The following is a 27,611-nucleotide window of genomic DNA, read 5'->3' as shown; positions in this document are numbered from 1 at the left end:
TCTAATGCAACTCAAAGCCAACTCCTTCAGCGGACAAAATATAGTCAGAGCAAATTTTATATCTGCTTTCCCAAGGTCCCTTCTCTCAAACAAATAAACAACAACAACAAAAGTTTATTTTTATAGAGCTTGGGTTAAAAAGCCAGTCTTGGAAATGTACTGAGTGGAGCAATCCTCCAGCACCACCCAAAACTAGCCAGCAAACGCAAGCTTGCCAAGGCTGTTAATTTGACGGCTGGGGGGGAAACGAAACCTATTGCTACCATCTGCACAAAGGAAACAGAGGCAAAGAAAAACCCTGCTGCGTGAGCAGAAAGGAAGGTTCAGCAGAGCAGAGACAACACAAACCATATGAGACACTTGTTAAACCCCCTGCCTGCTTTTTTCTCTGCCGCTAAATGCTGCAGGACAATGATCAATCTATTCAATAGAAGCTTAAAACAAGACCCTCAGGACCGTCAGTGGTGCAGGTCTCTCTTCTTACAGATTCTGGCGCATTAAGGCCCCACTCCCTGGTAAATCTTTAAGACAACAGGAATAGTTTGCATACTCTAAGCCCCACACATGGTTTGGATCTAAAAGACCTTGCGCAGACTGCAGCAGTCATGAAACCCATCCTCACAGCTAGAATTTGGGATGCATCACATTTTTACTGCTGTTTGTACTGCTCAGTTTGCGAACCAGAATAAACAAATGAGCTTTCAAAAAAGAAAGGCTGTTTGAAAAGAGCGTGATGTACTTTGAGTCCTTTACTCAGCTCATTTTACCCCAAAGGCAGCAGTGGCTATAGTGTGTGCTGTTTCAGAGGTGGACACCTCTCTCAGAAATCCTCCTGCTGTGGTGGGGTTAACCCGCAATCAGCTCTATCTTCAGAGCTGGCCCCTCCAGCTGCACCAACATCTTGAGCTGGAAAGCTGGCAAAAATACCTTGGTAGTGCACCAGGAGGCTCTGGGAATTTCATTACATTTTCCACTCACCCAGCGTGTCTCCGGAAGGCCATCTACGGAAGAGAACAGAACTAGCGTGTTGCCGCCCAACCCTCTGGAGTTTCTCCTTTCACACCCACTGCCAAAGCACAAACACCCTCACCCTAGACCAGATCCTGATCTGCTTTATACCAGCAAAAAAGCAAAATCCAGTTCTATCAGCTACAGACTCTTGCTGCGACATCCACCAACCAGCAATGCAGAAGGGGCAAATCCTTCCTTCCACCTCCAGCAGCGCTGAGCACTGATTGTACCTTTCCTCAAACTGAAGTGCCAAGGACAGAAACATCCCAGTGCTGTCCATGGAGCAGTGTGGTTGTTGTCCCCCCTCCCAGACTGGGCAGTGACTCCAGTGCATGTCCAGGCTTGTCACAGCCTGTCCCTCAGCTGACACTTGCCATGGTGCTGTGGCAGTCCAGCCTCTGCACTTTGAGCTTGAGCTCTGAAAGAAGCTGTAATTCACAGACCTTGGCAGGGGCAAGAAGTAAAGAATTTATCAGCTCTGCAGTTCATTTTAGACAGGGCATACACAAAATGCAGCCCAGCTGGACTCGTTCATCTCATCCGAGCAGATGTGAAGATATCCGGTGACCTTGTTTGAAAACAGACTCACCTGGAGAGATTCAGAGGTTTGTACCAAACCCAGGGTTCTTCCAAACAGCAGTTTTCACTTGGTGATTGCAAAACTCTCCTTGCAAGCAAAAAATCCTTTTGCAAATAACAGACCACCACCAGCTCTCAAACACAAAGCAACATCTCTGTGACAAAAGGATACATAGAATTGCTGTAGGTGGCCCAAACAGGTAGAAAAGTTGTATGGCCCAGGAATCCTGACTCCAATGCCTGATAAAGACCATTCCCTCATTACAGGAGGATACATGTCACCTTTTCAGTGTGGTCACAAGACCTGTGGGAGCTGGGGGACAATCAATCAGGCAGACATCCTTCACCAGGCATCACAACACCACTTCGCAGGCTGACGCGGGGACTGGGATTTGGTACGATACTTTACACAACCCAAGTGAACCCCAGGGGTTGCCACTGTGTGAGGAGTCACAGCCACATACCCTGAGATGACGGGCAGCTGTGGTGTAAGCAAACCTCTCTCTGCAGGACTGTCTAACTCCAACTTAAAATTGAGCTTCTGTTTCAAGTCAGATTTTCCCCTGATGTGCCTCATCCTGCCCAGAGACAAAAATAGAGAAAGTGAGAAAACAGACCTTTATTACCAACTGCAGTCCCCACTGCCCAGCAACCAGCTCTCCACTCCATGTTAGCCTTGCATAAAGAGAAAATAATAAAAGCCGACAACATGCACTACCCGCAGAATAAAATACAGGCAGCACAAGCCTTTATGCAGCTCAGGCAGCAATCACCATGTGCCTGCAAGCTGAGCAGAGCTGCAGTCCTTGTCCTGGGCACTATCTAACCTCAGCTCCTGCTCTGAATATGCATCAGCGGTGCTGCTGCAGGAGGTGAGCACAGTGCGGTCTGAATCAGGTCTTTAGGTGAGCTGGGGCTGCAGGGTCAGGTCTTCTCTCTGTCCTGCTGAATAGGATGATCCCTTCCCAGGATTCCTCATTTCTGATCTCCACATAGTGGACCATTTGTGTTTTGCTGGGTGGGTTTTGTTTTGTTGTTGTTTTGTTTTGTTTTGTTTTTTTCCCTGCTGGAAAAGAAAACAAAAGGTATTGAATATCGTTATAATGAAATAGTTACATGAGGGTTAAACTGCCAGCCTGCGTGCAGTTGTGGTGTGGAACATGAGAAGAACTGCAGCCTGCTGTTGGCGTTGCGTACCGTAATTACCCCTAACCAAATCATGGTCACACCCTGTTCCATACAACGCTTTGGATTTCCATCAGATTCAAACGCGTCTCAGACAGATGTGGGGTCCATTTCTGTCCCTCCTGATGTCTATAGCAAGACTTCAAGGGTCCCAAGTCCACACAGGACTGCTTATGCAAACTTGGTTTTAACAAATGATTTGGATGAGCCAAGGTAAATAGGCAATGCAGACACCATGGAAAGCAAAGGAGCAGTTTTAACTGAAGGAGCACATTATGCCTTCACATTATTTTATGAAGAACACATGAGCCTTGAGGGAAAAGTGTGAGGAGACAAATCTTGAATCATTATAAAAAGGCCTGGGCTCTCTAAGGAGATATGTTAATACCTCCCCAGTTCACAGGAGATACCCACCTTCTTCCCCCATCCACAGACTTCAATGAGAAAGAGCAAAAATGTCTTTACCTCCAGTCCCTTCATATCTTACTTCTCTCCGCCCTGCAGCAGCCCAGGGGCACTGTCCCCACTGCCAGGGCAGCACTGCAGCTCCGCCTGCGCAGTTCCCTGGATGCAGCAAGTGAATAAACGTGACAGCAGCACTGTCCCCACCTCGGGACAGACCAGCACCCACTGCGGGTCAGTTGCTGTGATGCTGGAGCCCAAGAGTCTGGGCTCCAAGGAGCACGTTCAACCTCTGGCATATAACCCTGCAACACGATCTCCATCATTTCCACGTGGGACATCCCTTTCCATCTCCTATGCTGCCTGGCATGGGCACGAGTTGCTGTGGGCTGTTAGTTGGTCAAGTGTGCTCCTCTACCATGGAATTTATGGGATGCTAAGAGGCCATCACGAGCCTGCCCGCGTGGGGTAGGCAGGATTTGTGGGAAGAAAGACTCCTGAAGCTGCTGCAATGACAGGCTGCAGCCTCCTCGAGCATTAACCCCCCACAGCCACTCCCAAACCCGGCAGTAACAATCCAGTTAGGAATTTGGAAGGCAGAGAGGATCTTCCCACAAACAGGCCAGCCCTTTGGCAGCTGGGGGCAGGAGGGCCAGGGCAGCACACAAACACGAGCTCTCATAGCGCCATAAAGAGCTTCTGTTTCCCGACATGGCAACAGAGGGAAGGCGGAGGCCGAGGGAAAAGCAGCCGTCTCGGGCCACGTGGCAGGTCAAACCACCGCCCAGTTTGTTGGCATCCTCTAAAGTTTAAATATTCTTTGAGCCAGCAGTGAATCATCCCTGGCAGGTAAGAATGATGTTAATTTATGACATGCCAAGTGCAAGCAGATCTTTTGGTGCCAGTCCAACAGTTTTAGTCTTATTAACACACGGCGATGGGCTCAGGTTGCAGCTGTGCACATTAAACTCTGGCAAGTGGCATTTTAAACAATGACAAACTTCAGAACAATCACTCCACACGTGGAGCTGGGCCAGGCAAAACTGAAGGGTGGCAGAATAAAGGTCAGGAGGGTAACCTGTTTGTCTGGGAGAGGAACAGGTGGCCCGTTGGGTTGCCACAGGGTCTTTAAACTGTCTGAAGGACACAGTCATGGATCATTTTAACCCATTAAGCTGCTTAAGCCTTCCCTTACACTGGTTTGAACTTCAAGAGAGCATTAAATCTTAAAGAGCTTAGTAATGCATCTTCAGGAAAGCTCTTCCCTGTGCTTACGCATTCATGCTGCACGATGGAAGTGCCCAACCTTCCTTTGACAGCAAGAACCCTCTGAACCAGATCCACGCAGCTAAAAAGCAGTAAGCTTTAAATGAAACCACTGCAACAGAGCAGCAACTCACACTGGAAAACAGAAAACAAGGGGGAACACATTACTGTCCCCACCAGGCTGCTCTGCAGAACCAAGGACTGTGCTTTTCAGAGTCAGAATCAGAGGATGGGTCAGAGAGAATATCCCCTCATTGGTTCCTCTCTCACCAGTCCCCCAAGGGACACGGAGGTGACAGCAGTTGCTGAGACCCTGCAGCAGCCTCAGGTTGTGTCAAGGGACCTCAAACCACCTCCAGCCAGGAGGGCTGTGTAAGAGTGAATTCTGAGCACAGCTTCTTACCTCGACACCCGGGCATAGCGAAGGCAGCCCAAAGCATTCCTGCCAGTCGTGGGTTTGCATCAGAAAATGTGACGGTGGAGACACAGAAGACATTTTCACCGCAAAAAAAAACTTAAACAATTCAAAGCCATGTTTCAAAGCTGTATTTCTCAATTTGAAATATTATATCAAAATAAACTGGTTTTGAAGTGTCAAAAGACAGATGTTTCTGAATAAATCAGTAGAATAAGATCTGACATATAACTGTTTTCCAATGCAGTGTTTCCAAACCAATTGTTTTCAGAATTTTTATATTCTCCCCCCTCCCCAATCTTATCCTTGGAAGCAGAATTTTTATTTTCCAACCACACACTTCCCAAAAGAAAGAATTTAAACAATAAATCAGGTCTTGTTAAATGAATACAAGGATTTAGCTATAATACATGTGAGATCTTATCCAGAAGAGAGCAGGGTGTAAATTCATAGAGAAATAGCTGTCTCTGATTTAAACACCAGGTGTGTGGATGTTCTTATTCCCAAACGCAATTAAAGGAATTAAATTCTTTCATAACAAGGCACTTTTATTCTGGAATAGGAGCATTCACATATGAAATTAATCAAGAATAGCTAAAGCCACAGCAAGGTCTCAGGCTACTGACTGTAAATGAATACAGTAAATTCATTCTCTCTCTTGCAGCTTCTTGCTACAAAACACACTAGATCCCTCTGGATAAATGTTCCTGTAAGTAAGGACTAGTCCAAGCATGTCTGTGAACACCTCACGATAATATTTCAATGAGACGGACTGGAATCAATATTTTTCATCTTTGCAGCTTGGGGCCAGAGAGCAGCGAGCGGGGCAGGGGTGTCAGACAGCGGGAGCTGGGGGGGAACGGGCTCAGCACTGACCTGGAAAGAACCGTCTGTCTGGTGGGGACCAGTTCTGCACCGTTTGAGCTTCCTTGAGGGAGGAGGGAAAAAAGAGATAATTAAAAAGAGGTTTTCAATTCAAACCTGCTTCCAAGTATCCTTATAGGAATCAGATAGAAGTTTGGCTACAGTTTAGATAGAGCTACCGGAGAAATTCAAGCCCCCATGTTTCATAACATCCTGGCTTTAGAGCCAGGATTAGATACCACTAGATCTAAAAATCTGATACGAAGTACTGATTTAATATAAAGGAATCCATTAATTTAAGTTATTTATCTGCAGCCAGGAATAGATTGCATATTTGTGATCTGGATAATTTTACAGAAACATGACTAGGTGCTTTTGCCTGCTGAAGAACAAACCTGTGTCACTGTGCAGGTAACGCACAGGTGATGCTTTCACGTTAGTGACAGTGGGACCACAGCATGAGTTTGTGTACTGAGCAGAGAACACAGCAACATTTTCTAGCCAGGAGTGAGCACTGAGAAAGGAAAGAAGGGCTGTTATTTGCAACTGTACAGGAGGAGAAACAAAAGAGGTATTAAACTGCGAAACTAATGAGCGTATCAATAGAAGTATAAAAATCAATCTTAATTCTACAAAGAGGTACGATACAAACTAACTCCCCATCCTGGCAATTACTCAGTTTTTTATAGAAACAAGGATACAGAACAGTAAGGTGTGACTACACAGACTAATGAATCCTGGTCCTTTCAGACATGGGGTTCTCTGCTGCCTGGACAACTCACTGCTTTTCATCCTACTCTGAAAGGAGCACTTACCTAGAATTCGTTTGGAGAACTTGCCAGCCCTATTCCAAGATAGGCTTTCTGAAGAAAGTTAAAGCTGTTTTTCTTGGTAATTCTCCTCTTCCTGTATAATCTACATTGATTTGGCTTTTTGTAAAATGAAATTAGAGAGCCAACAGAAACTGGGCAAAAGAAAAAGCAGCCAAATTCAAGTCCATGCTCAGGCTGTTTCAGTACTTCAGTGCCAGTGAAGCAATCAGAGTTATCACAAATTGACCCAAAAATATTAAGCTTGATTCTTCTAATTGCTTTAACAATAAAAATCAATGGTTAAAATTCTAAAGTATAAAGGAAACATAATAATATTGACATAATAGCTACAAGTGCAGAATTCTGGGAGCCAGAAAGTGGATCAAAAAAAGCAGAACGGGGCATATTAATGTCACCGTTAGTTAATACTTGCTCCTACAAGGAACACTGGTTTTCTTTTTAAACATATTTTTCGTAAGATCTAGGCAATGTTGCCAGTTATCTTCAGACCATATCTCTATTTTACCATAGATTACGTACCGGAGCGGTTTCTCATTCTTAAACAAAACACTAGTCTTCCAGTGGACCTTAGTTGCACCAAACAGGAATTTAACAATGCATTTTTTGCTTTCTTACCAGAATAGCTTGATTCGCTGTTACAGAAGTGCACTTAGAGCACATTCGTAGCACCAATCAATACACAAACTCAGCATCACATTTTACATTACACAAAAGCTTTCTCCATTGATCTGAAGAAAAAAAAGTTAAGCCTTGTAACTTCATGAGGTTCACAGACAATGACAGCAGAACACCTTCAAGGCCCCGGTCCTCATACCATGGTTGTAGTCGTATTTAGCAACAGAACAGCCATCCATGACTGACAGCTTACTTTGACAGAAAGAGCCAGTCAATATTTACATTCCTCACGAACATACAGAAGAGCATCAGGGTACCTGAGAAATGAGCTCTTGATTGCCACTTGGAAGGCATCATCAGAAAGTCAAATCACTTCAGCACCTCCAACAACAGAACTGCTTTAGTTCTTGAGACTCAAGATTTCTCACAGATGTGTCAAGGTCTTTTGCCTGGGCGCAGGGGATGTCTGAACAGCATAATGGGTGCTGAAAAAATTATTTAAAATGTCAAAAGATAGAGAAAGCATTTGATTATCTCTTGCTCTCTCTTCCTTGGTGAAGTAGCAGAGATCAGATCACTATAAATGGCCACTCACAGGCTCCCTGAGCCACCTAAGGGGAATACTGGTAAGATTCTTCAGTGTGGAACAGAGAGGGATCTACTGTAATACTAAGTGATCACTGAAGTTTGAAGATACAGATGCAGTATTTCAATTCGGCTCTCAAGTTCCCAAAATGTCAGCACATAGAACAGCCCTAAATCTTGGCTTAGAAGTCACAAAACATCCAGTGCCTTTCCAAGCGAGATCTCAGCTCCTCTCATTTCCTGCACACAATGGCATTATTCAGTCCGTGAAGTTTCCACTTCACTTGCATTTATGCCAAGTACTTTTAATTGCAAAGGAAAAGGATGTTAAGCTCTTCCCATTTGTTTCTTTCTAATTCATACGGGACACAGCAGCGGTTGGTCAAAGTTACAGGTGAAGGGTTGTTCTCCCCCTCCATCTCAGTTACTGAGGGACTCGCAACCTCCTCCTGCTGCTCGAAAACCGAGGTTACCGATGCTGCAAGGGTAGGAAAATTTATGTTGTCATTTGTACAGTCCTAAAAAGGCGAGTCATTGTAAACTCACTAGCAAATATGCACCAGGGAAGCCTGAACGATGTCTAAACCCTTCAAGGCACCCATTGTAACTGATGTTCAGAGTCACCTTGGCCAACGTAGATGTCATTTAAGAATGCTCATATTCACCCAAAACACATACAATAATTCAACTCAAAGAACTCATCAGAAGAGAGCAGCAGCTTTGACTGAAGCAAAATGCTGCACAGTAAGGAGCGAAATAACTGGAAAAACAGATGCTTAATTACTACTTATTTTTGGCAGCCTTGTTCCTATGGTATCTGTTAGATCAGGGGAAAAAGCTGCTGAATGCTGCTTAGTAAATAATACATGAACCACAGCCACATCTAGGGACTATCAGGGTGGCACATAAGACAGCCCTACTGAAAGCTGCTTTTCTTTTGATCAATCCATAGAAGGGTCTAAAGTAACGTTTCCATATGGGTTTTGTTCCTGCTGTGCAATCTCTGGTGAACTACACTGTCTGAGACAAAGGGATTAAGTAAACTGGGTTTGGCTTGGTGGTGTTTTAAGAAGTGTCTTCACCCCACCTCTTCAGCCTTGGGACAAGAGACATATTAATAGCTATTTGCTACGCAAATGAACTGAAATATAAATGAAATGCTACATTTTAACATAGCTTAATAGCCCCAGGAGTAAGAATTTAGTTAACTTTAATAAAGTGTAATTCTATCAAAAAATATAGTTTATTAACAAGCACATACAATAAATTGCACCACTAACTTTAAATAAAACATCTAGCAAGCTCACCTTCACACCAAGTGACATTTGGTTAATACAGAGCAAAAAAGCAATACACGTTTGCTTTCAACAGACATAGAACAAACTTAATTGTAATCCAAGTTCAAGTTGTAATCCAAAGAAGGGCACATAAAAGCAAAAGTAATGAAGACTTCACATGAACCTTGCTATTTCTTTCCACCAGACCTTTGGTCTCTTACAAAATAGGTCTGTAATACAAAAAGTAATAAAAACTCTGGATTCAATTTACTCAGCCTCTTCCATCTCAAGTTAACTACAACATTTTGCAACAATGTGAGTAGTATTAAGAGGGAGGTAAGAGGCAAAGATAGTTATATCTTGGAATTACGTAAATTCAGCTGCAGATAGAAAGGCTGCCTAGCAGCAGGCATGGACTTCAACATCATTGTTGCAGTTTTTGCAAGAAATACAAAAAAGGTAAAACACATTCTTCTCTCTCATCAGTTAAAACTTGATCCAACCTCCACTGACATCAAGCCAAAGTTCTTCTGTTATCAGTGGTGCTCTGATGGGGCTGCAGTGGCCTCCACAGAAAAGTCATCCTCTCTGGTGAAAGGTTTGTCATCCTCCAGTTGTCAGCTCGGCCGGGATGTCAGTAGAACCTGACACGCTGTCGCCACACGGATGTCACCACAGTCTCATCCTCCCTTCGTGCCAGAAAAAGGGATTCAGCAGAATTCGATATATAAGAATTGAAGCCAACTTGGCAACGAACAGCTCCGCTCTGCTCAGTGAAAGATCTTAACCTCACCACAACGAAGTAAACAGAAGGTTTGTCATGAACTTCAGTAAAAGCCCAAGAGAACGATCAGGCCAAACCAGAACAATATGAACTTCTTGATATTAGACCTTGTTCTTCACACAGGAAAGGACATTTGTATTTCTGATCCTCCCGGGGAGTCACAGGAAGGCTCCCAAGAAGTGTTCCAAACCTAACAGTGGCCGTGGTAAAACCTCTCGCACAGGATTTTTAAACAAAGCCAGAGATTCCTCTGGCTTCTTTGTGGCAGAACAAAAAGCTATTTCTATAAGCAGCAGGGTCCCAATTTTATTAATATGGTGCTTGTTATCACAACATAAACAAAAGTTATGCTGTGCTCCCTAATTGCATCAGAAGTTAATATTTACTCAGAAAAAAAATTATAGCGACATCAATGGGTTGCAGACTTACTTTCCCTCATTTCTCTCCTGTACCTCTCTCTTTATACCACCTAGAAAAAGCAAGGAGTTAAGATCTCTTTTTACGATCAAAACCCCTTTTAAAATGGTAATTTTTTTCAACTGCTGGAACCAGACTCTTTTGCAGTACAAGGAAAATTTTAACTCAGTGTGAACTAACCTGATGAACAAGAGCAAGCAATCAAAAATCACCTAGAAATATATGCGTTAAAGAGAAGTCCAAGTATCGCAACACCTTGTAGTGAAAAACAAGTGATGCACAGTTCAATCAGCAAGAAGCTCCCTCTCTCCTCTGCAGCCTGCAGAGCTGGCTCTCATCATGTCAGCTACTTACAAAATACTCTTACAGTAGAACAACTTTAGAAAAATTTGGACAAGTGAGAATGGATTTATTTTAATCTATAATAGAACAATATCAACCAAAGAAAGATGAATACAAACACTGTTTCTATTAAAAAAAAAAAAAAACAGAGAAACATGAATTTAAGCTGCATTTTCAGTCTATATATTGGCTTTCCTCTTCCTTGTTTTATAAAAATAGTGTATGACATTTCAGCTTCATTGCGTATTTAAGCCACTTATTCATTAAACATTCCATTCTTGAAATATCATCTATTAAAGTGTTAGTTAAGAGTCATCCTGCTTATAGAACAGACTAAATTTCTGAACTGCATTTGTAGATAATAATAAAGAGACTGGTATGAACTCAATAAAAAAATAATTCAATTATAGGATGAAAAAAGAAAATAGAACTTAAATAGTAGTAATTAAAAAGATCAAGCTCCATTCTTACGATCTGACTCCTAACAAAACAAATGTCAATGCCTTTTAGCTGATCAAGAGATTTAGCTCCAAAATAAGCTTTATAGATTGAATTTAGAAATAATCTGTGCTTCGAAGTCTGTAAGTTGCTAAAAAAAAGGACAAAAACTTTCAACAAAACATTTCCTTCAAAGACAACAGAGGAAGCCACAGCAAAAATAATACTGAAAACTCCTGATCAGAGCATTGTATCAAAAAATACTATTTGTAACACTATCATAGTTGCCTTATCCATTAAAAAAACAGATTCTGTACTACACTTGTACATTTCTGAAACAGTTATAACTGTACATGGGTGATTTACATCTCAGCTGTGTAGTACCGAACAAAAAGGAAAAAGCTGAAGATTCATTTTGCTGCTTCAGCGGTAAATCCCGCTGGGTGGGAAGGCCTGGTGGGGATATCAATATGGAAACCAATCAGTGGAATGACAGAGTCAGAAATCCAATAGTCCGAAGTCTGCTCGGACATGGCTCTTTCCCCTGCTGCAAGGCGGATTTAATAAATGGGATTTATTTTAGAAAGTTTCACAATTCTTAAACAGTGGATGATACTTGCATTCCTGAACAATTAGTTTTACATTTCTTAATGCTAATTCAACTCTCTAAAACCAACCCAATAAAACCAGCAAAGCTTTTACAAGTGACATGCACAACCTAAAAATTCTGCTCTCAAAACCTGCCTTTCTGGACCTCTCTTAAGCTCTTAAGATACTCTCTTTATTGAAGAGATGCCAGGAAGCCTGCAGCAGGGACAAATGCTTCTTTGGCAAAAGGAAAATGTTTTAGTGCCTCCTCCCTTCCAAGTATGTACACCTCACCACAACATATGCTAATGCTCTACCAAATAAGTCTCTTTATCTTGCCATTTTTATAACAAATTGATTCATTCATTCCTATTTCAGCTTTTAAGTACCTACTGCACAGAGCAGCATACTGTGCCAAATCAACAAGTAGTTTATATCTAAGAAATAAAAGTAAAAAAGAAAAGAATGGATTGTATTTTAAAAATGGTATATTCCAAAACAAGTCAAGAGGGGATAATTTTGTATAAATTGTTTCAGGGTAAAATTGAAATTTTAAGTCATGCAGACATTTTGGGCCCTTTTTTCCCCCACCCATTGTCCTTTATTTAAAATGAACAAGATCTAACAAAAAAGGACTCCCAAAAATACGATAGTGGAAATTTGTGCTACATCTGCCATTAATATATGAAAACAAATCTTACAGCCCTTTGTGAAGATAACAATATATGCATATTTACCTATGCATGGAGATGCACATACGTCCCCACCCCGGATTTCCAGGCGTCTCTGAGGTTAACACACTCCACTGACACACTATCACAAGTCAGCCAAATGCTGAATATAGAAAAAGGTGAAAACCAACTCTCTGCAGATCTACAGTCTGCAATTGTAAAAATATAATAAATATAGATAAATATTACAATCATATTCCTAGCTTTTTTTTCCCCCCAAGTGAAATTTGTCCTTAAATTCATTTTCTTCCTGAAGAACTGAAAGAAGCAAAAGGGGAAGTGTTTTTAAAAATAAAAAACTCAAGCAATGAAATAAACATAGCACACCCTCAAACATGCTGCAGCGAGAGCACTCAGTGCAGACAGCAGTACCGGCCTCCCCTACCAAAACAGAATCCTTAGTCTCCAATCATAACTTAGTTACTCCAAATAAATCTGTGGTGCTTCTAATGACACCAGAAAGAAAGATCTGCTTTTAAATATGTGGATTTAAAGCACAGTTAACTGTCAAAGACCTGGTATACAACTGGGATAACTCCACTGGGGAAAATACTCAGATGTGAGGAAGAAAATAAAGCTAAATGGGAAAGTCACTGGGATCCATCAAATGTTTCTGTAGGCTCAGATCTATACACCTGAATCCTGCTGTAGGGGTGATGAGTATGATGGGGAACAAATGAAAACCGGTTTGTCATAACTGGACTTTTTTTTTCCCCCCGTTAAAAGAATGAAAACAGCCTCCAGTGATGCAATGGGTCAACGTGAAGACAGCCGCATTTGAAAAATATTGGAAATCCTGAAGTCAGAGCTTGTGAATTTGTTTGGTTTGTACGCTGTCTTGGAGGAGAGAGAAGTTAATACTTTTAAAGGCTTGGTATTTACACTTCCGAAAAGTTTCTCCAGTTCATCCAAACCTGATAGGGCAGGATTTAAGTGCCTCTTACTGTTCCCGACTGGGCACTTCTGCCTTGGCACACGCGCACACACAGAATTCCAGTACCAATGGGATACGACGTCTAATGCAGCTTTAAACTGGCAGCACTCCTGAGTAGTTTTACATGTTTATCAACTCAGTAGGTCAAAAGTCTGCAGACACTGGGTGGAGCAGCAGTATGCCACAAAACTAACAGTTGTCCTCCTAGAAAAGAAAAAATAAAGGGGGGGAGAAACAGTTGTCAGTGAAGATTAAAGCTCCTGGCCCCATTCCACAGCAGACAATGTGCTGATTTGTAAAATACAGGATTAGCCGATCTGGACACTTTAGAAAAAGCAGGTTCACTTGCTCTATAATCAGTGCCTGATACAAAGGCAAGGAAACATTGCAGGGGTTCTCAAAAACCTTCCTGGTTTCTAATGTATTAGGTTTAAAGCAGCAGCATGTGGTTTTTCTTTCTGTGGAGGGTGTGGCTGGGTGTCATAGCCAGTAGGTTTAACAGCTAAAAGGAAAATAGCTGGGCAACTCTTTGCTCCAGCTTTGCTCATGTGTTTCTTAAATTACTGCTTGTACGCATGAAATGACTGAAGTCCAGTGACCTCCTTTGGCTCAGCTGAGTGAACGAGCTGGGCCCAGATCTTCAGAAAGGCCGATTGACCCGCAGGGCTGTCGCTTTGTGCCTGGTACTACAGCGGGGGGGGTAACTTGAAAGTGTGACACTGCCCTGGCTGCGCTCACATTGACCCTGCTCCTGCCCCCATCCCGGCAGGGACCTAGATACCCGCTTTAAAAATCCTAAGATCTGGTTTCTACTAACTGAGAAATCCCACTTTACCCAGGACTCATGTCATCTCTGCTTCTTCTGATACAGAAATCCAGTTCAACACTGAAATATCCTTTCCTATAAGAGGATACAGCACGTGATAAGGAAATGCAGACAGAAGTTACTGGCGTGGATGTGGCATGTGCTAATCAGCACTGTTCCAATGTTCAGGATCCCTACTCTGTGTGTTTTCATGGTCACTGTAAGCTCTTTAGAACAGAAACCCCGTCCTTCACGTCTCTCTAAACCAGCTATCACACCTCTACAATTCCACATAATCTTACAACGTCAAGTGCACAAGCTACAGAGATAAGGATGATGGGCTACTCTGCTCAGATCTCACTTTCTCTGGATTTGCATCAAATGTCAGCTACTTAAGACTGTATTCATCATGGCATTTTGCAGAACATTTTGCAGTACATTCTTGTCGAAGCGAGGGAATGATAATCACTTTTTAAATAAGTGAAAACCATGCAGAAATAAATAGTTTCCATCAATATATTTTAGAACGTTAATATACTGTTCTTCCAAAATAGCCTTCAGATATGCTTTCGTTGAGTCATAACTTTAATAATTCCCAAAGCTGTCTCCTGATGTGTCTGTCATCTCATAGCATTCTACAATGAGCAATGCTTAGCAATTACTTAGAAAGTAGAGGCCTCTAGTCCAAACTCTCCCATTGTTGGGTTATTTTGGATAATACAAGGATTTAGTGACCACCAAGTAGTTTTGCAACACTTGCTTAGAAAATTATACCATTCTAGTGGAGCTAAAGGCTTGAATGAAATTCTTTCTAGCATGATTATAACATCTTATGCCGCCCTGAATATAATGACTGTAATGTGAAAGTAATTTATTTCACTCAACATGAAATCCATTGAATTTCAACATATGACTGAAGTGTAACAGAATGGCAAGTTGAAGTATGCAATCACCACAACCAGATCTTTCTAAGAAAGATGTCTTTTCCAATATAACATTTATGCAGTGTTCTGGCTCCTGTCCTGATTTTGCATACCTAAGTTGTTTTCATTTCATAAAGCTGAATTGCTTACAAATCAGATACCTCTTATGTCACAAACTCACAGCAAAATAACCTGTGATACAGCTGTGAAAATAGGAACCATCAACCTGAATCACCAATTAGTCTCTTTTTTTTTTTTAAGATCTATCTATTGAAACGCGGTTTCTTATTCTTATAGAAGTTAGCTGTCAAATCAAGGGTTTCAGCAGGACAAGAACTAAGTAGCATCCTTGTGCATTATATATACCAACAAGTAATTTTTGAAACATTGCTTTTTAGAGCACTTTTCTGCTCCCCACCTTTACGCAGATGCTTTGCAACTAATGGCTTGACATGAATTCTCTAAAAAGCACCTGAGCATTGGATTTACTTAACTGCAAATTACTTTTCCATAAACTTTCTTTTTTAGTTACAAACAGCACTGCACTTTTGTCCTAGTAGAACCAGCTGAAATTTCTCTGATTATATTCTTCCACTGCAGAAAGTATATTTGTTGATGTTCTAGCTCATGGCAGGCTACAGATTCATAGGGGTTAGGCAAAGAATCACTGAAAAATGATTAGTGCTCACCTCAAAGGTATTTTAAATCTTTATCTACATGAGGGCAATATTCCCTGAACCACCTCCCAGTTTTGAGTCCCTTCTATGACTGTAACGTGCTTGACTTGTGAATCCTGCGGACACACAACTGTTTAAAGAGATGTATTGCTATGAAACGTATGTTACAATGTAGGAATGTTTCCACAGCATATCTCAAGTTAATTAGCATGGAAAGAAAAACAAGAGTATTTTACCACAGAACATTTTAATTAAGCTCTGGCTTTAGAGTTTTTTTCTGCCTTTAATCCTACAGCACTTCTATTTGGCGGTGGCATCCTCCTGAGTTCGGGGTTGAGATCATCAGGGGAAATACTGGGTGTTAGGCAGTATTTCCTTCCCAAGGCACAGAAGTGCCGTGCATGTGCTGTGCCACCACAGCCAAGTCAATCCCATCGTTTTGAAACCCTCCACTATCACACAGCGGTCTGAAAGAGGCAAGTGTTATAGCCTGTGTTAAACAGCCTAACAGCAGTATGCTGGTTGTCTTGTATTAATAAATACACATGTATGTAAAAGAAAAGATTTGTCAGCCTTCATATGCAATCATATGACAGGGGCTTTAGATTTGAAAGGCTGCTAAGTTTTTTAAAAAAAATCCTTAAGAATTATGCTTTGTTCCATAAGGTGTTTTTCTTCCTAAATGAAACCCCAGTGTAATTTCCTGTATAATTACCCTTGATGCAATCCTGCCATTGGAGTTTCCCTCAAGGGAAAGAGCTTTGGGTAGACAATGGTAAACATGGGCTGGCTGCAGCGGTGGCAGTGTCCCAAGGGACAGTGCAGCAATTCCAAGAGGCTTTTGGGTAGTGAGATTGGGGTCAGAAAGTTCAAATCTAGAGAAGAAAAGAAACAAAAAAGGTTTGTAACAAAACAACTGCATGATAACGGCAAGCACAACAAGCAAGATCCATGAACAATTCAGAAAATAAGCTGTCTCACATTCTTAAGATTTTGTCAAAAGAACAGCAACGTAACACAAATTACCACAATTAGAGTGAAGTACATGGTGCTTTTCATGTGTAAGTTCAAAAAGTTGAAGTTAAATGTATGATTTTAGCATCTGCAGGCATAAGATTAACTGGTCCCAAATATCCAGGTAAAAATATTATGGCTCAAGCAAATAATAAAAGCCATTAATAGATCATAAAGCATTGTTAGACACAAAGATGAACAAGACAGGTGTTTAGTAATTAATAACTGGTAGTTAAAATAATTAGTAATGATAATTAAAATTCTGAAAAGGATATCAGTATTATTTTACCAACATAATTCAGCAACCAACTCAGCAGGATAGCTAAACTCACTAAAAAGCCCGAACTCCACCATCAGCAAAAAGGGATCTGAAGTATTCTGAATTACTCGACATACAATCCAGCCGAGCATAATTCTCACAGGTCCAACCAAAGGGACCACTCTAAAAAGATCAGTACATTCACCACCTCTTCAGTGTGCCCCCACAGTTTACAAAATGCCTTCATTTTCACCAAAAGGGGTCATTTCATGTGAAAGAGCAATCATTTGATCAGCCTCTGCCCCAGCCACATTCTGGTTTAGAAATTAAAACCGAGATGCTAATCTCCATCTAGAAACTGAGAGACAGCCAAGACAGGTGAATGAGTTTAGGTGCTGAGTAATCAAGACAAGACGCAGTACCTGATAAATCAGTTTTGTGATATCACACCAGTTTCAGCTTTCAAACACTGTACGGTTTAACCCTATACACAATGTACCGCAACAGCCTCAACTGAGACGACAAATGTGACTAATAGTACATTTGCGTCAGAAAGAAAAGGTTACATTCTGTACCCAAGCAAAGATTGAGGAAAAGCAGTCCAATCACTTCTGTCATACTGACCTAGGAGGAGCTAAGTATTTAACAGCACCCTTGAAACTGCAAATTTAGGCAGTGACAGATCGAATCTGCTACTTTAATCACCTGTGCCACCTGCTTCCCCAACACCCATTATCTAACACCTGCCTGAACTCTGCATTACTCCTCCCTCAGTGAAATGTGGGTGTCGCCAGTGGTGATGCACAGTCTTGAATAAGGTATATTTGTGTGTGTGTGTATATAAATATCTAAAAAGACTACAAAGTACAGTGTAGAAAACTGAAACGGAAAAGATCATTAAAAAAAAGTTTCACTACCCTTTTAAGGTTCCACACCTTGTCTGCAAACAGATATCATGCTCAAGGCCTTGTATAAGCCATCTACGAACCATTTCTTACACTGATTTTGCAATGTTAACTTGCTATTCCTAAACCAAACTTCAGCATCTTCAAGAACCACATTCACAGTCATATTCCAGAAATTATTGTGCAAATCACAATGGGGTGAGAAAAGCAGTTACTGATTTAGGAGATCTTGTACCTGATGTTCTCAAACTCCTTTTCAAAGACTAGAATTTGCAAAAGAAAATGAAACAGCAACTGTCATTGTGCAGTTTTGGTGCAGCTGATATCCTCATAGCAAACAACTAAAAGCTTCTCCTCTCCTGATACACAGAAATACACAACTACAAGCTGGTCAATTAATACGTTGTCTATGCCAGGGAACACGTTCTCCACAAAGCAGCGCCGTGTCCCATGGACACAGACTTGTTTGTTCACCCTGCCCCTCAACATGAAGCTTCTTCCCTTCCGTGTATTTGCTGCAGACCTTCTCGTACACTTTTTCTGGCAAAGCAATAGTTCTGCAGTTATGATTTCCTCCAGTGGCCATGGTACAAGTGACCCCTTACAACCCTCTGATCTTCCGCATCGTAACTCTGCCCTTCTGCTTTCTACTTCCACCTCCAAAGCTGACGAATTCCAAAGATGCTGTGAACGGGGGGGAGTCACCATACATCTAAATCTGACAAAAATCTGAATCTGCAGGTTATTATAAAATATTGCTAAGTCATGTGATCCCACGATGCGCAACCAGATGAGCAAAGAGTCTGAACTGGGGCAGAACTAAACCAGCTCAGCTGTCACGTTGTACTGACACGGCCAAGGCTGCTCGCATTTCTTCTGCCTTACGTGTAACAAGTCTGCCAGCTTAGGAGTGTGCAGCCTGGCAAGAGGTTGCATTGGTGGCTGATGCATCTAATCTTGCCTCAGGAACTGTAATTCTCATCTATTTCCATTAAATAGTTTCTCCTGCAAAAAGCATCCTTCTTTATACAGTCCTCAAGAAAGAAACCATTTGTAAACACCACTCGACCTTAGAAATAGTTTTTGGATCTCTGTTCTTAGATACTGGACATTTTTGCTCTAATACAGCATTTAAAACCTAATTTGACTAAACAAATCTTTTAAAATATAAATCCTTGCCCAGCTCTTTGAAATGTTCCTATCACTGCCAGAAAAGCACTTCCACGCTGTAATCTGAAGAATGCAGAAATGTCATACCTTTTAAAAACCTGCAGTAGGTGTTATAGAGGGTCCTCATGGCCAGTTCTTGCAAAGGCAGCACGCGATCTGTTTCTGTCCCGATGGATTTCACCTCTGCTGGCAGGAACACAGTTAACTGGCCCGATGAAAAAGAGAGCAATTTCACCTCTGAAACTTGGATTGGAGAACCACAACTAGAAAGACACAAGACATTTAAAAATGTTTAGAAAACAAACAAACGAAAGTAATGTTATGGAGAAGCCCAGATGACCAACCCAAAGTATCCTTGATACTGTTCTTCAGTGCAGCATCCTTCAAGGATTCCTTGCAGAACGCATTATCTGTTGACACACATTTTCTACAGACCCCCACCTTCTGTGACATGCTAGTCATGGGACATCTGGAGGTCTTTAGTTATCAAACAACATTCAAAAGCTGGAGAAATTAGCACAGAATCCCAGGGAGGGGAACCAAGTGCACTACATGCCCCTTACCTTGCCAACACGCTCATCTCTCTTAGACTCTGCCGTTATTACTAAATATTTTACATAGGGGAGCAGTTTCATACCTAACAGTTGTCTTCCTGTGTTTTGGATCAAACAGCTGAGAGTGGTAACGGATTTCTCAACTAGAATATGTGAGGCAAAGTACAAGCACCAAAAAATATCATTTAAGTGCCACCGGGTGATTCTGTACTGTACCCTCCCTCACCCACAGAGCTCCCTGCGAGGGTGGGGGGTGGATGGGTGAACAAAAAATAAAACAATCAGCCTAAGCTGTAGTGGGAAGATACCTGGCAAGTCTACGAGCCTTGTCCTTCCCAAATTATATGAGGAAAAGGAAGGTTTTCTGGATCCAAGGACAGAAACTTAGCTTGTAGTAAAAATAAGAACTCTTTACGTGATCCCTGTTACAAGCTGTCATACCAAAGACACACGCATAGGAAAATTCTACTGAGAGGTTGGGGAAGTCAACAAGGGAATCGGAATTGTTTATGACAACTTAAATTTGAAGCCAAGAGGAACTTGTTAGGGCCAGTCCTAACAAATGGAACAGAAACGCAAATTTGTCAGCCTTCCCAGATATTGGACCTAAAACTGAGGTAACTGCATTTGACCTTATCGGATGTGAAAGAAATCTCATAGTACTTCTCTGATAACAAAGGATCTCATCTCCTCTGATTAAAGGAAAAACAGACCAGAGAAACAGCAAAAAAGGGCAGCATCAAACAGCAAGTCAATAAGCCTCTTGTTAAATATTTAATACTTTCCCACAAACCATTAATGGGGTTAAAATATAATTGGGAATTCAGAGATCCAATATTCCAACAATCCATTTCCCAGCAATCCATACCCAATGAGTTAGCTATGACAACAAACACATCTAGGATGTTTTATTTCCAAGCTGATTAACCCCTTACCAACTTGGCTAGAACACACACCCATAAGATCATCATAGTTTCTGCAGTTCAGAGCTGGCCTGTTTGGTTTACTCTACATAAAGGGTGAGGCTATTAATGCCCGACCACAACACTGAAAAACAAGGTAAACAAGCAAAACAAAACAAGAGGAATAATCCAAGAGATATACACCCCTAAATCAGGATGGATTAGGGAATGAGTCTCAACCTATGAGTAACACTGGGTGCCTGAACAAAGAATTAAAAAATGAACCCACATAAAATCCATGGAGGTTAAAAAGTAGAACAGAGGACATTCTATCTAGCTGGAAAAAATTAAACTGCAGAAGAACCCTGGTGAATAAATAACTGGGGGAAAAGAAAAAGCTGTGACCACCTATTGGCTGCCTTCAACAATACTGACATACACCTAGCTGGAGACTATGAAATCCAATCTGCAAAAAATAAGATCAAAATTTATTTTAAGTGCTGAGATCATCACCTCTTACATAAAAAGATTTTTTTTTCAGTCAGCCTGACTGCAGGATTCCCAGACATTCATTACTTACACAATGCAATTTCTATTCTATTTTCAGAAATCGAGCTTTCTGCTAGTAACAGTAGCATGTCAGATTCCATTCTCCAGTGGATGACCAGACAGAGCACTAAAGCCCGGATCTTCAACTCTGGCCTGGCCCATGAAAACACCACATTGGTTACTAATGCCTTCTTGGAAAGAACACAGAAATTCTTCACACGACCATTATTACATGATTTTAATGTCACTCAGCACATTATCAAATAAAACCTTTGGTTTCTTAATATTATATATAAGTATTCTTCCTGTATTGAAAATTTTCCTTGAAAATAATCTATGATGTTTTGAGATGGTTTCACAACATAAAGACACATATCTGGTGGTACACAAATACAAATATTATTTCCTGCATTGTCACCAGTGTTTTCAGTCACAATCAATACAGTTTATTACGTTTAGGGTCAATTTAATGTCTGTCTTAAAATTTGCAATCAGTTCTGAAAGAACAAAGGCTAGAAATTATTTTTTCTGAAAAACAAGATTAGTAGAAGCTTGAGACTGCACACAGTTCAGCAGAATTATAATCCAACGGCAAGTATTTAAATACCACACAACCAGCTGACACGGGAATATTAGAAAAACCTTAAAATGCCAAGACTCAGCATCTCACATATTGCAGTAGAGTGCAGGCTGAAGAGAGGGAATTTATATTTAATGCAAGATTTGCTGAGAGTTAGCATACCAGAAGTTTATAATTAGATGGCAACGGGGACAATCCGCTTCTGATCAGTTTTACACCAGTAAGGCTCCATTCATCGGTGACGCTGATCCTAATTTTTGCCAGTGCCAGTGCAGAAAGAATTAAGCTTGTGTCCTAGACAGACCACTTCTTTCTCACATCCTAACCACAAACATGAGACAGCCGTGGATATTTTTAAAAATCCACATGTAAAAATATACCTGTCAATCCACAATTCCTAAAAAAAGTTACTTATTTTAGTTGGTAGGTACTGAGACCTACAAGAAGCTGATACTGGGACATAAAATGAGTGAAGGAGCTGCACGTGACAGATACGGCCCATAACTTACAGAGTGGGGGAATTTATGAACCAGAGAGGTGCTGCAACACATTGAAAAATATTTGGTTTATTCTTTAGTTCTAGAAAGCCTGTGAAGGCTACATTTTTGGCCAACCTTTAAATGCAGCTAGGCCTTGCATTACCATTATAAATTCCTTCAGAATAACTGCACTATTTGTTACAGCTTAATACTAAAATATTGAAAGTCAGCAATAACGACAGAAGATTTATTATGAAAATATAACAGCCCCAGGGTCTGCAGTAATCCCCTCAAAGCAACATCAGTTCTGAATAACACACACACAAAATCAGTTGTATCATACAGGAAGATATTTATGAGAAATTTTACAAGTAACATGTATGCAAGACGTGAATTAATTCATACCTACCCACTGCACCCAATGACTTTATTATACAGATAAGACGGGAGGCCTTTCAGATGAATATTGTTATCCACATAAACATATTGTAGCTCCCGAGAACGACCTAAATCTGGGATTAGAAAAGAAAAGTCAGGGGGAAAAGGGATGACACAGTGACAATTATAAGCAAAGCAATGCTCTTGAATTATAAATAAGACAATTAGACTCAATTTAAGCAAACATAAATTAGTACTTCTTAGTTGTAAAACTTCAGCCAATGGTTTTATTATGGATGAGCTGAAAAGCTGTTTAGAAAATAGCATTTTAAATTACTACAAAAAAACCCCTTTCCAGTAGCCCTGAAAAATCACATTATAAATAATTAAATTTTAACATTGACAAACTCTAAAGTCAATTTGAAGAAGCAAAGGGACAATTGATTTCAAATCTACAGTGCATACTTCAAGTTCATAAGGTCAAACCTGTTTTCATTAACTCACCTCATGTCACCGAAATCACAGCATCACTATCTTTAGTAAAGCGGTAAAGATCTAAACAATTATGTGGTCTGTCCCACTCTTTCTTTTCTCCAAGAAGAAATATTTGGTTGATTACATCAGCCATAGGCAAGTACAATCAGTAATCATTTGGAAACAAGTCCATGTGACACAGTAAATTACAGAACACAAGAAAATATACAAGCATTAAACTGCAGAATAATATACAACAAAGGCTGGGGCTCCAAGTAAAGGATCACTCCATCTGAAGGTGTGCTGCTTGCATGACTTCTGTGAAAATATTCATGGCTGGCAGTTAAAAGTACAGCATGTTTAAGCAATATCTTCACAGAGTATAAATATATTAACATACCTCCAGATAGCAGCATACAGGTATGGAATAGGTTTTTTTGTTTAGAAAATTTAAGTGAGAAAATGGAACAAAATTAAAATTTAGGCTTCTGTGAAGAATTCTCAGACGCAAGAATTTTGCTTATCAGCATGATCTAGTCAGTGGACTAGTCAGTGGTGGTCTAGTCAGCATGGACTAGTCAGTGGTAAATCTGCCTGCTATTAAAACAAGTGAAAAACATGCTAATGCGAGACATTAAAAAAGACAAATCCAACAGCGAACTAAAAAGAATAGTCTAAAAGAGTTTTGACGTGGCAGGAAAGCTGACGTGCAGGGTCATCTGGGCAGCCTGCTTCATCTGCAGCTCCTGCGCCGCTCACCATACGGGCTTGGGAAAAGACACGTGTTTAATACAAAGCACAAAGCGAGTGAACAGTGTTTGAGAGCCCTGTGCCCGGGGGGTGAGAGCTGCAACCCAGACAAATTGTATTATGAAAAAATAAACAAAAATGTCCATATGCCATTCAACTTCTTAAACTTTTATGAGTATGTTATAGAAACTAGGCAAAATAAGCAAGTGTTTGCCTGAATCAGCCACATTGCAAGACGATACTAATATCGACTAATTCTGACTTCCTGTCTCTATCAACTGTCAATTACATCAGTTTGCATAAAGATACACATAACCAGAGAAATCAGCCTTTTGTTATCGTGGTGAAGAACTGAATGGAAGTTTAAAAAAATTCCATTATATTTCTGTTCAGAAATGCCATTTGGAGTAATGATTTCTTATCATTTCCTACTATGACAGTAGGTAATACAAGAGCAAGAGCTCTGGACACCACTTAGTGCAGATAAAGCAATTGATATTTTGAGTGATCTCCCCCCAAAAACGTTTGGCCATCTTAAAATATACTGAAAGTCTCCAGCTGTCATCCACTTGAATGGCAGCTGTAAGTACCAAAAACCCGAAAAGCTTCTGCTAAGAAGTTGCAGAGGGTGTCACATTATCAAACTTCTGATATAAAGAACAAGTGATGATACCAATGGAAAATTAATACATTCCTTCTCTGAAATAAAAATATTAACACAGAAAAAACTGAGTGCTTTTGTTTTGTTTTTCTTTTAATACAGGCCCTGTTCTGCAACAGTCTATAGAGGTTTCAGGGACCATAATCTGAGCTTTGCTCAATCCGGAGTCCCGTTCAACCATCACATGCCTCTTTGAGCCTGTCCCAAAGACATTCCAGTTCACAGAGGTATCTGCTGCATCCACCAACTATCCTGCCCCAAGCAGCCAGTACAAATATCTCTGCTGACTGATGGGCACCGCTGTGAGATGCTGCTGTGCGTCGTTATGCGCTAACACCTCAAAAAGATGATTTATTTTGGCTCGGTATTGCAGCTGAAAATAGTTGAGTGAAGCTCTGGGATATTTTTAGATAAAACAAAAACATTGTTATCCTACAATGAATAAAAATATTGCACTGCTGAGGCACTATAACACCATGAAATACTGTAAGGCTGGAAAAGAATCACCCAATGAAACGTGAAGCAGCCAGCGTGTGCGCGGCACACCTACCGCTCCGAGAACATCGCCTCGTGGTGCAGAGCCAATTCCACCGTGAACACAAAACCATGGGTTGCTGGGTAGCTTGAATGCGCTACTGTTATTAATTTAGAGAATGGAAAAAAAAATTAACAGAGGCTCATCTTGCTCATTTCTACCCAGATGTATGCAAATTGACTGAAAATCAGGCAAGTCAAAAAAAGCCCTAAAGCTGTTCTTTTCATATGCGTTGAGGGGGGAGTCGGGCTGCATCTCATCTCTTCCCTCTGTCTTTATCTTATGCTATGTTTAGATTCTGAGTTCTGAGTTGACTGTATTTCCTAGGTAATTAAAGCAAATTTTTGGATGTTAGACAAAATATCTCAGTAGGAAAAATTCAATTCCCAAAGCCAAATAGCCTGTAACTATAAATGTTTCTTTGATATAGTTTCTTTGCATTAAATAACCAAGCATCTTCTAGTCCCCAAAAGATTTTTTTTTCCAGTTTCAAACACTATCCATAAAGTTTAAATTTAAATAAATCACCACTTTAAAAAGCTCTTTGTATCCCATCCACATTAATTTTTATGTCTTATATCAGTCAACAAATATTGTTAAAAGTTCTCTAGAAAACACGCTTCTGAAGAACTCTGTAAAAGAAGGAAGCTGCCCATCTATGAAAAGGCTCAAGCTACAAAGAAGGTTTTCATGTGGCTTTTGCAAGCACTGTACTGTGTCTAAAACATTTCCACTTTCCTCCTTCCAGGCCCGCAGATCAAAGACCTTTCTCCAGAAATGACCCAATGCCATGAGTCCTGAACAAACCCCAATTCTATTTTTTTTTTTTCTTTTTCCTCCCCCCTCTGTTTTTTTTTTTAACCTCAGGGCCCTGGCATATGCATTCCACATGGCTGAAGATGGAACAAAAGCTCTTGTGTGTCTGCACTGATGCTCTTTTAACCATACTGTGAGGGCACAGACACAAAAGCAGCATATACTGAGGTAGAATAAGACCTTTGTTTAGTGTGCACTGATAATTACTAGACCCATTTTCTAAACAAAAAGTACACATAAACTCTCAATAAAGTGATATAACACTGAATATTTGCTGTCATAACATACCCTGTACTGCCAGTACACTTGAGATTTTCTGGCCTATTTTAATTCTATTTGTACTTCATTACATAAATTATTTTATTTTTGCCATGTCATCAGATTCAAATTTCTGCTTGCAATGGAATTTGCTTTCAGGCATTGGAGCATTTGGTAATGGTAAAATTTTAAAGTTAAATTTCTATCAAAGGATAATTCATATTTCAAGTAGATTGATATAAAATGATCGGTAGTTCCATCTGCCCTTCAAGAACAGAATTCCTAAGACCATTTATTAGGGCAACAAGAAAGCTGACAATAACAGGGCTGTCCAGGATAGAGTTTCCACTTTTTCCCGCCCCCCATGCGAATAAATTTATTAGGAAGGCCCAAAGGCTCAGATCCATGCAGTCTTGTTTCTTTGAATGTAGACTGGAATATCCAAGAGCTGAAAAGTAATAATTAAAACAAAAATACTAGCATATCCAAGAATTAAGTGTATTCTGCAAAACAAATGATTAATTCATTATTGTTTACCAATCTGCTTGCTCACTCACCAGTTCTGAAAGTCAGAGTGGTATCAGGTATTTTAATTGTATTTTGTGAAATTGCTTCATAGTGTCACACTTTTTTTCTTAAGATGCACCTCCCTTGAAAGAATGTACAGGAGAAAAAACTACATAGTACCTCTCCAGCAGTGCTGGAATGGATCTTACACTGATCAATCTAGGAACAGGAAAATGCAGATTTCCATTACACTCAACAAGAGGCTCCACTGGCAGCTAAGAGGAACACACTTAGATGAGGAAGAATGGATTCCTTGGCATAGTAGATGTCAACCGCCATATGAAATAAATAAAGTCACACTTTAAAAAGCATTAAGCAATATGTTCCAAACATATTTCTTCTAACATGGACATGTCTAATAAAAAAAGAGACAAAAACCCCATTCTGTCAGGAGATTAATAAAATGTCTGCTTTTCTACTCATCTTCCTAGTGGAAAAAAATCATTTGACAATTCTTGCTTGAATATCACTTGTAGATATTTCTGCAGTATCTTTCACTGTTATTTAACTTCCTTACTCACAGCCCTTAACTAGTAAAGTTGGATGCAATACACACAAACATTAGCCAACATGTGCAGCTAGCAGAAATAATGCTACCTTTATGCCTTAACTTCAGTAATTGTTGTGTAGTGCTGTATACCAAGAAAAGTATTTTCCTATACAACAGAATATAGATTTAATCTTTTTGCTTTTCAATGCATTGACTCTCTTCTACTTTATTTCATCACATTTGACCACTCCGAAGCCTTCTGATTCTTCAGAGGAAGGATTAAACATTTACATTTCTACTGTGCTCCTTTTCCTCTGAACTCTAGGATTTATGGTTCAGTTTCATATCCACAGATAGCAAATTATCTCCAAATGTTCACCAGTGAGGCACTATTAAGAACTACTGAACAAGGTCAATTGATAGTCTTTGATGTTTCCCGTTATTTTAAAAGTTCCTTTTGAATGTTTTGAATTTGAGTCTAAAAATAAAGAAAAAAGAAGGTGTGTCATTATATTAGAGATTTATTTCCTCCTTTTGAACTTGAAACACTTCAGCAGATCTATGGCTCATCCAGGTCACAGCTCACTCACCGATAAGCT

General features: G+C 40.4%; 1 protein-coding gene across 3 annotated transcripts in view; it reads right to left on the bottom strand.

The window, feature by feature from the left end:
* Positions 1 to 8,948: 8,948 nt before the first annotated feature.
* The window catches only part of LRRC28 (leucine rich repeat containing 28), a 56,918-nt gene continuing 38,255 nt past the window's right edge, over positions 8,949 to 27,611 (bottom strand). For all 3 annotated transcript variants that reach the window (XM_082060544.1, XM_082060545.1, XM_082060546.1), the window contains 4 exons: positions 22,493 to 22,595; positions 19,107 to 19,282; positions 16,387 to 16,546; positions 8,949 to 13,470 (listed from right to left, as the gene is read on the bottom strand). In XM_082060544.1, the coding sequence (XP_081916670.1) occupies positions 13,398 to 13,470; positions 16,387 to 16,546; positions 19,107 to 19,282; positions 22,493 to 22,595 (512 nt within the window). In that variant the 3' untranslated portion in view covers positions 8,949 to 13,397. The remainder of the gene's footprint in view (positions 13,471 to 16,386; positions 16,547 to 19,106; positions 19,283 to 22,492; positions 22,596 to 27,611) is intronic.

The sequence above is a fragment of the Streptopelia decaocto genome (assembly GCF_964273445.1).
Source record: "Streptopelia decaocto genome assembly, chromosome: 9".
Lineage (NCBI taxonomy): Eukaryota > Metazoa > Chordata > Aves > Columbiformes > Columbidae > Streptopelia > Streptopelia decaocto.
This window is presented reverse-complemented; position numbering and strand designations above follow the sequence as displayed.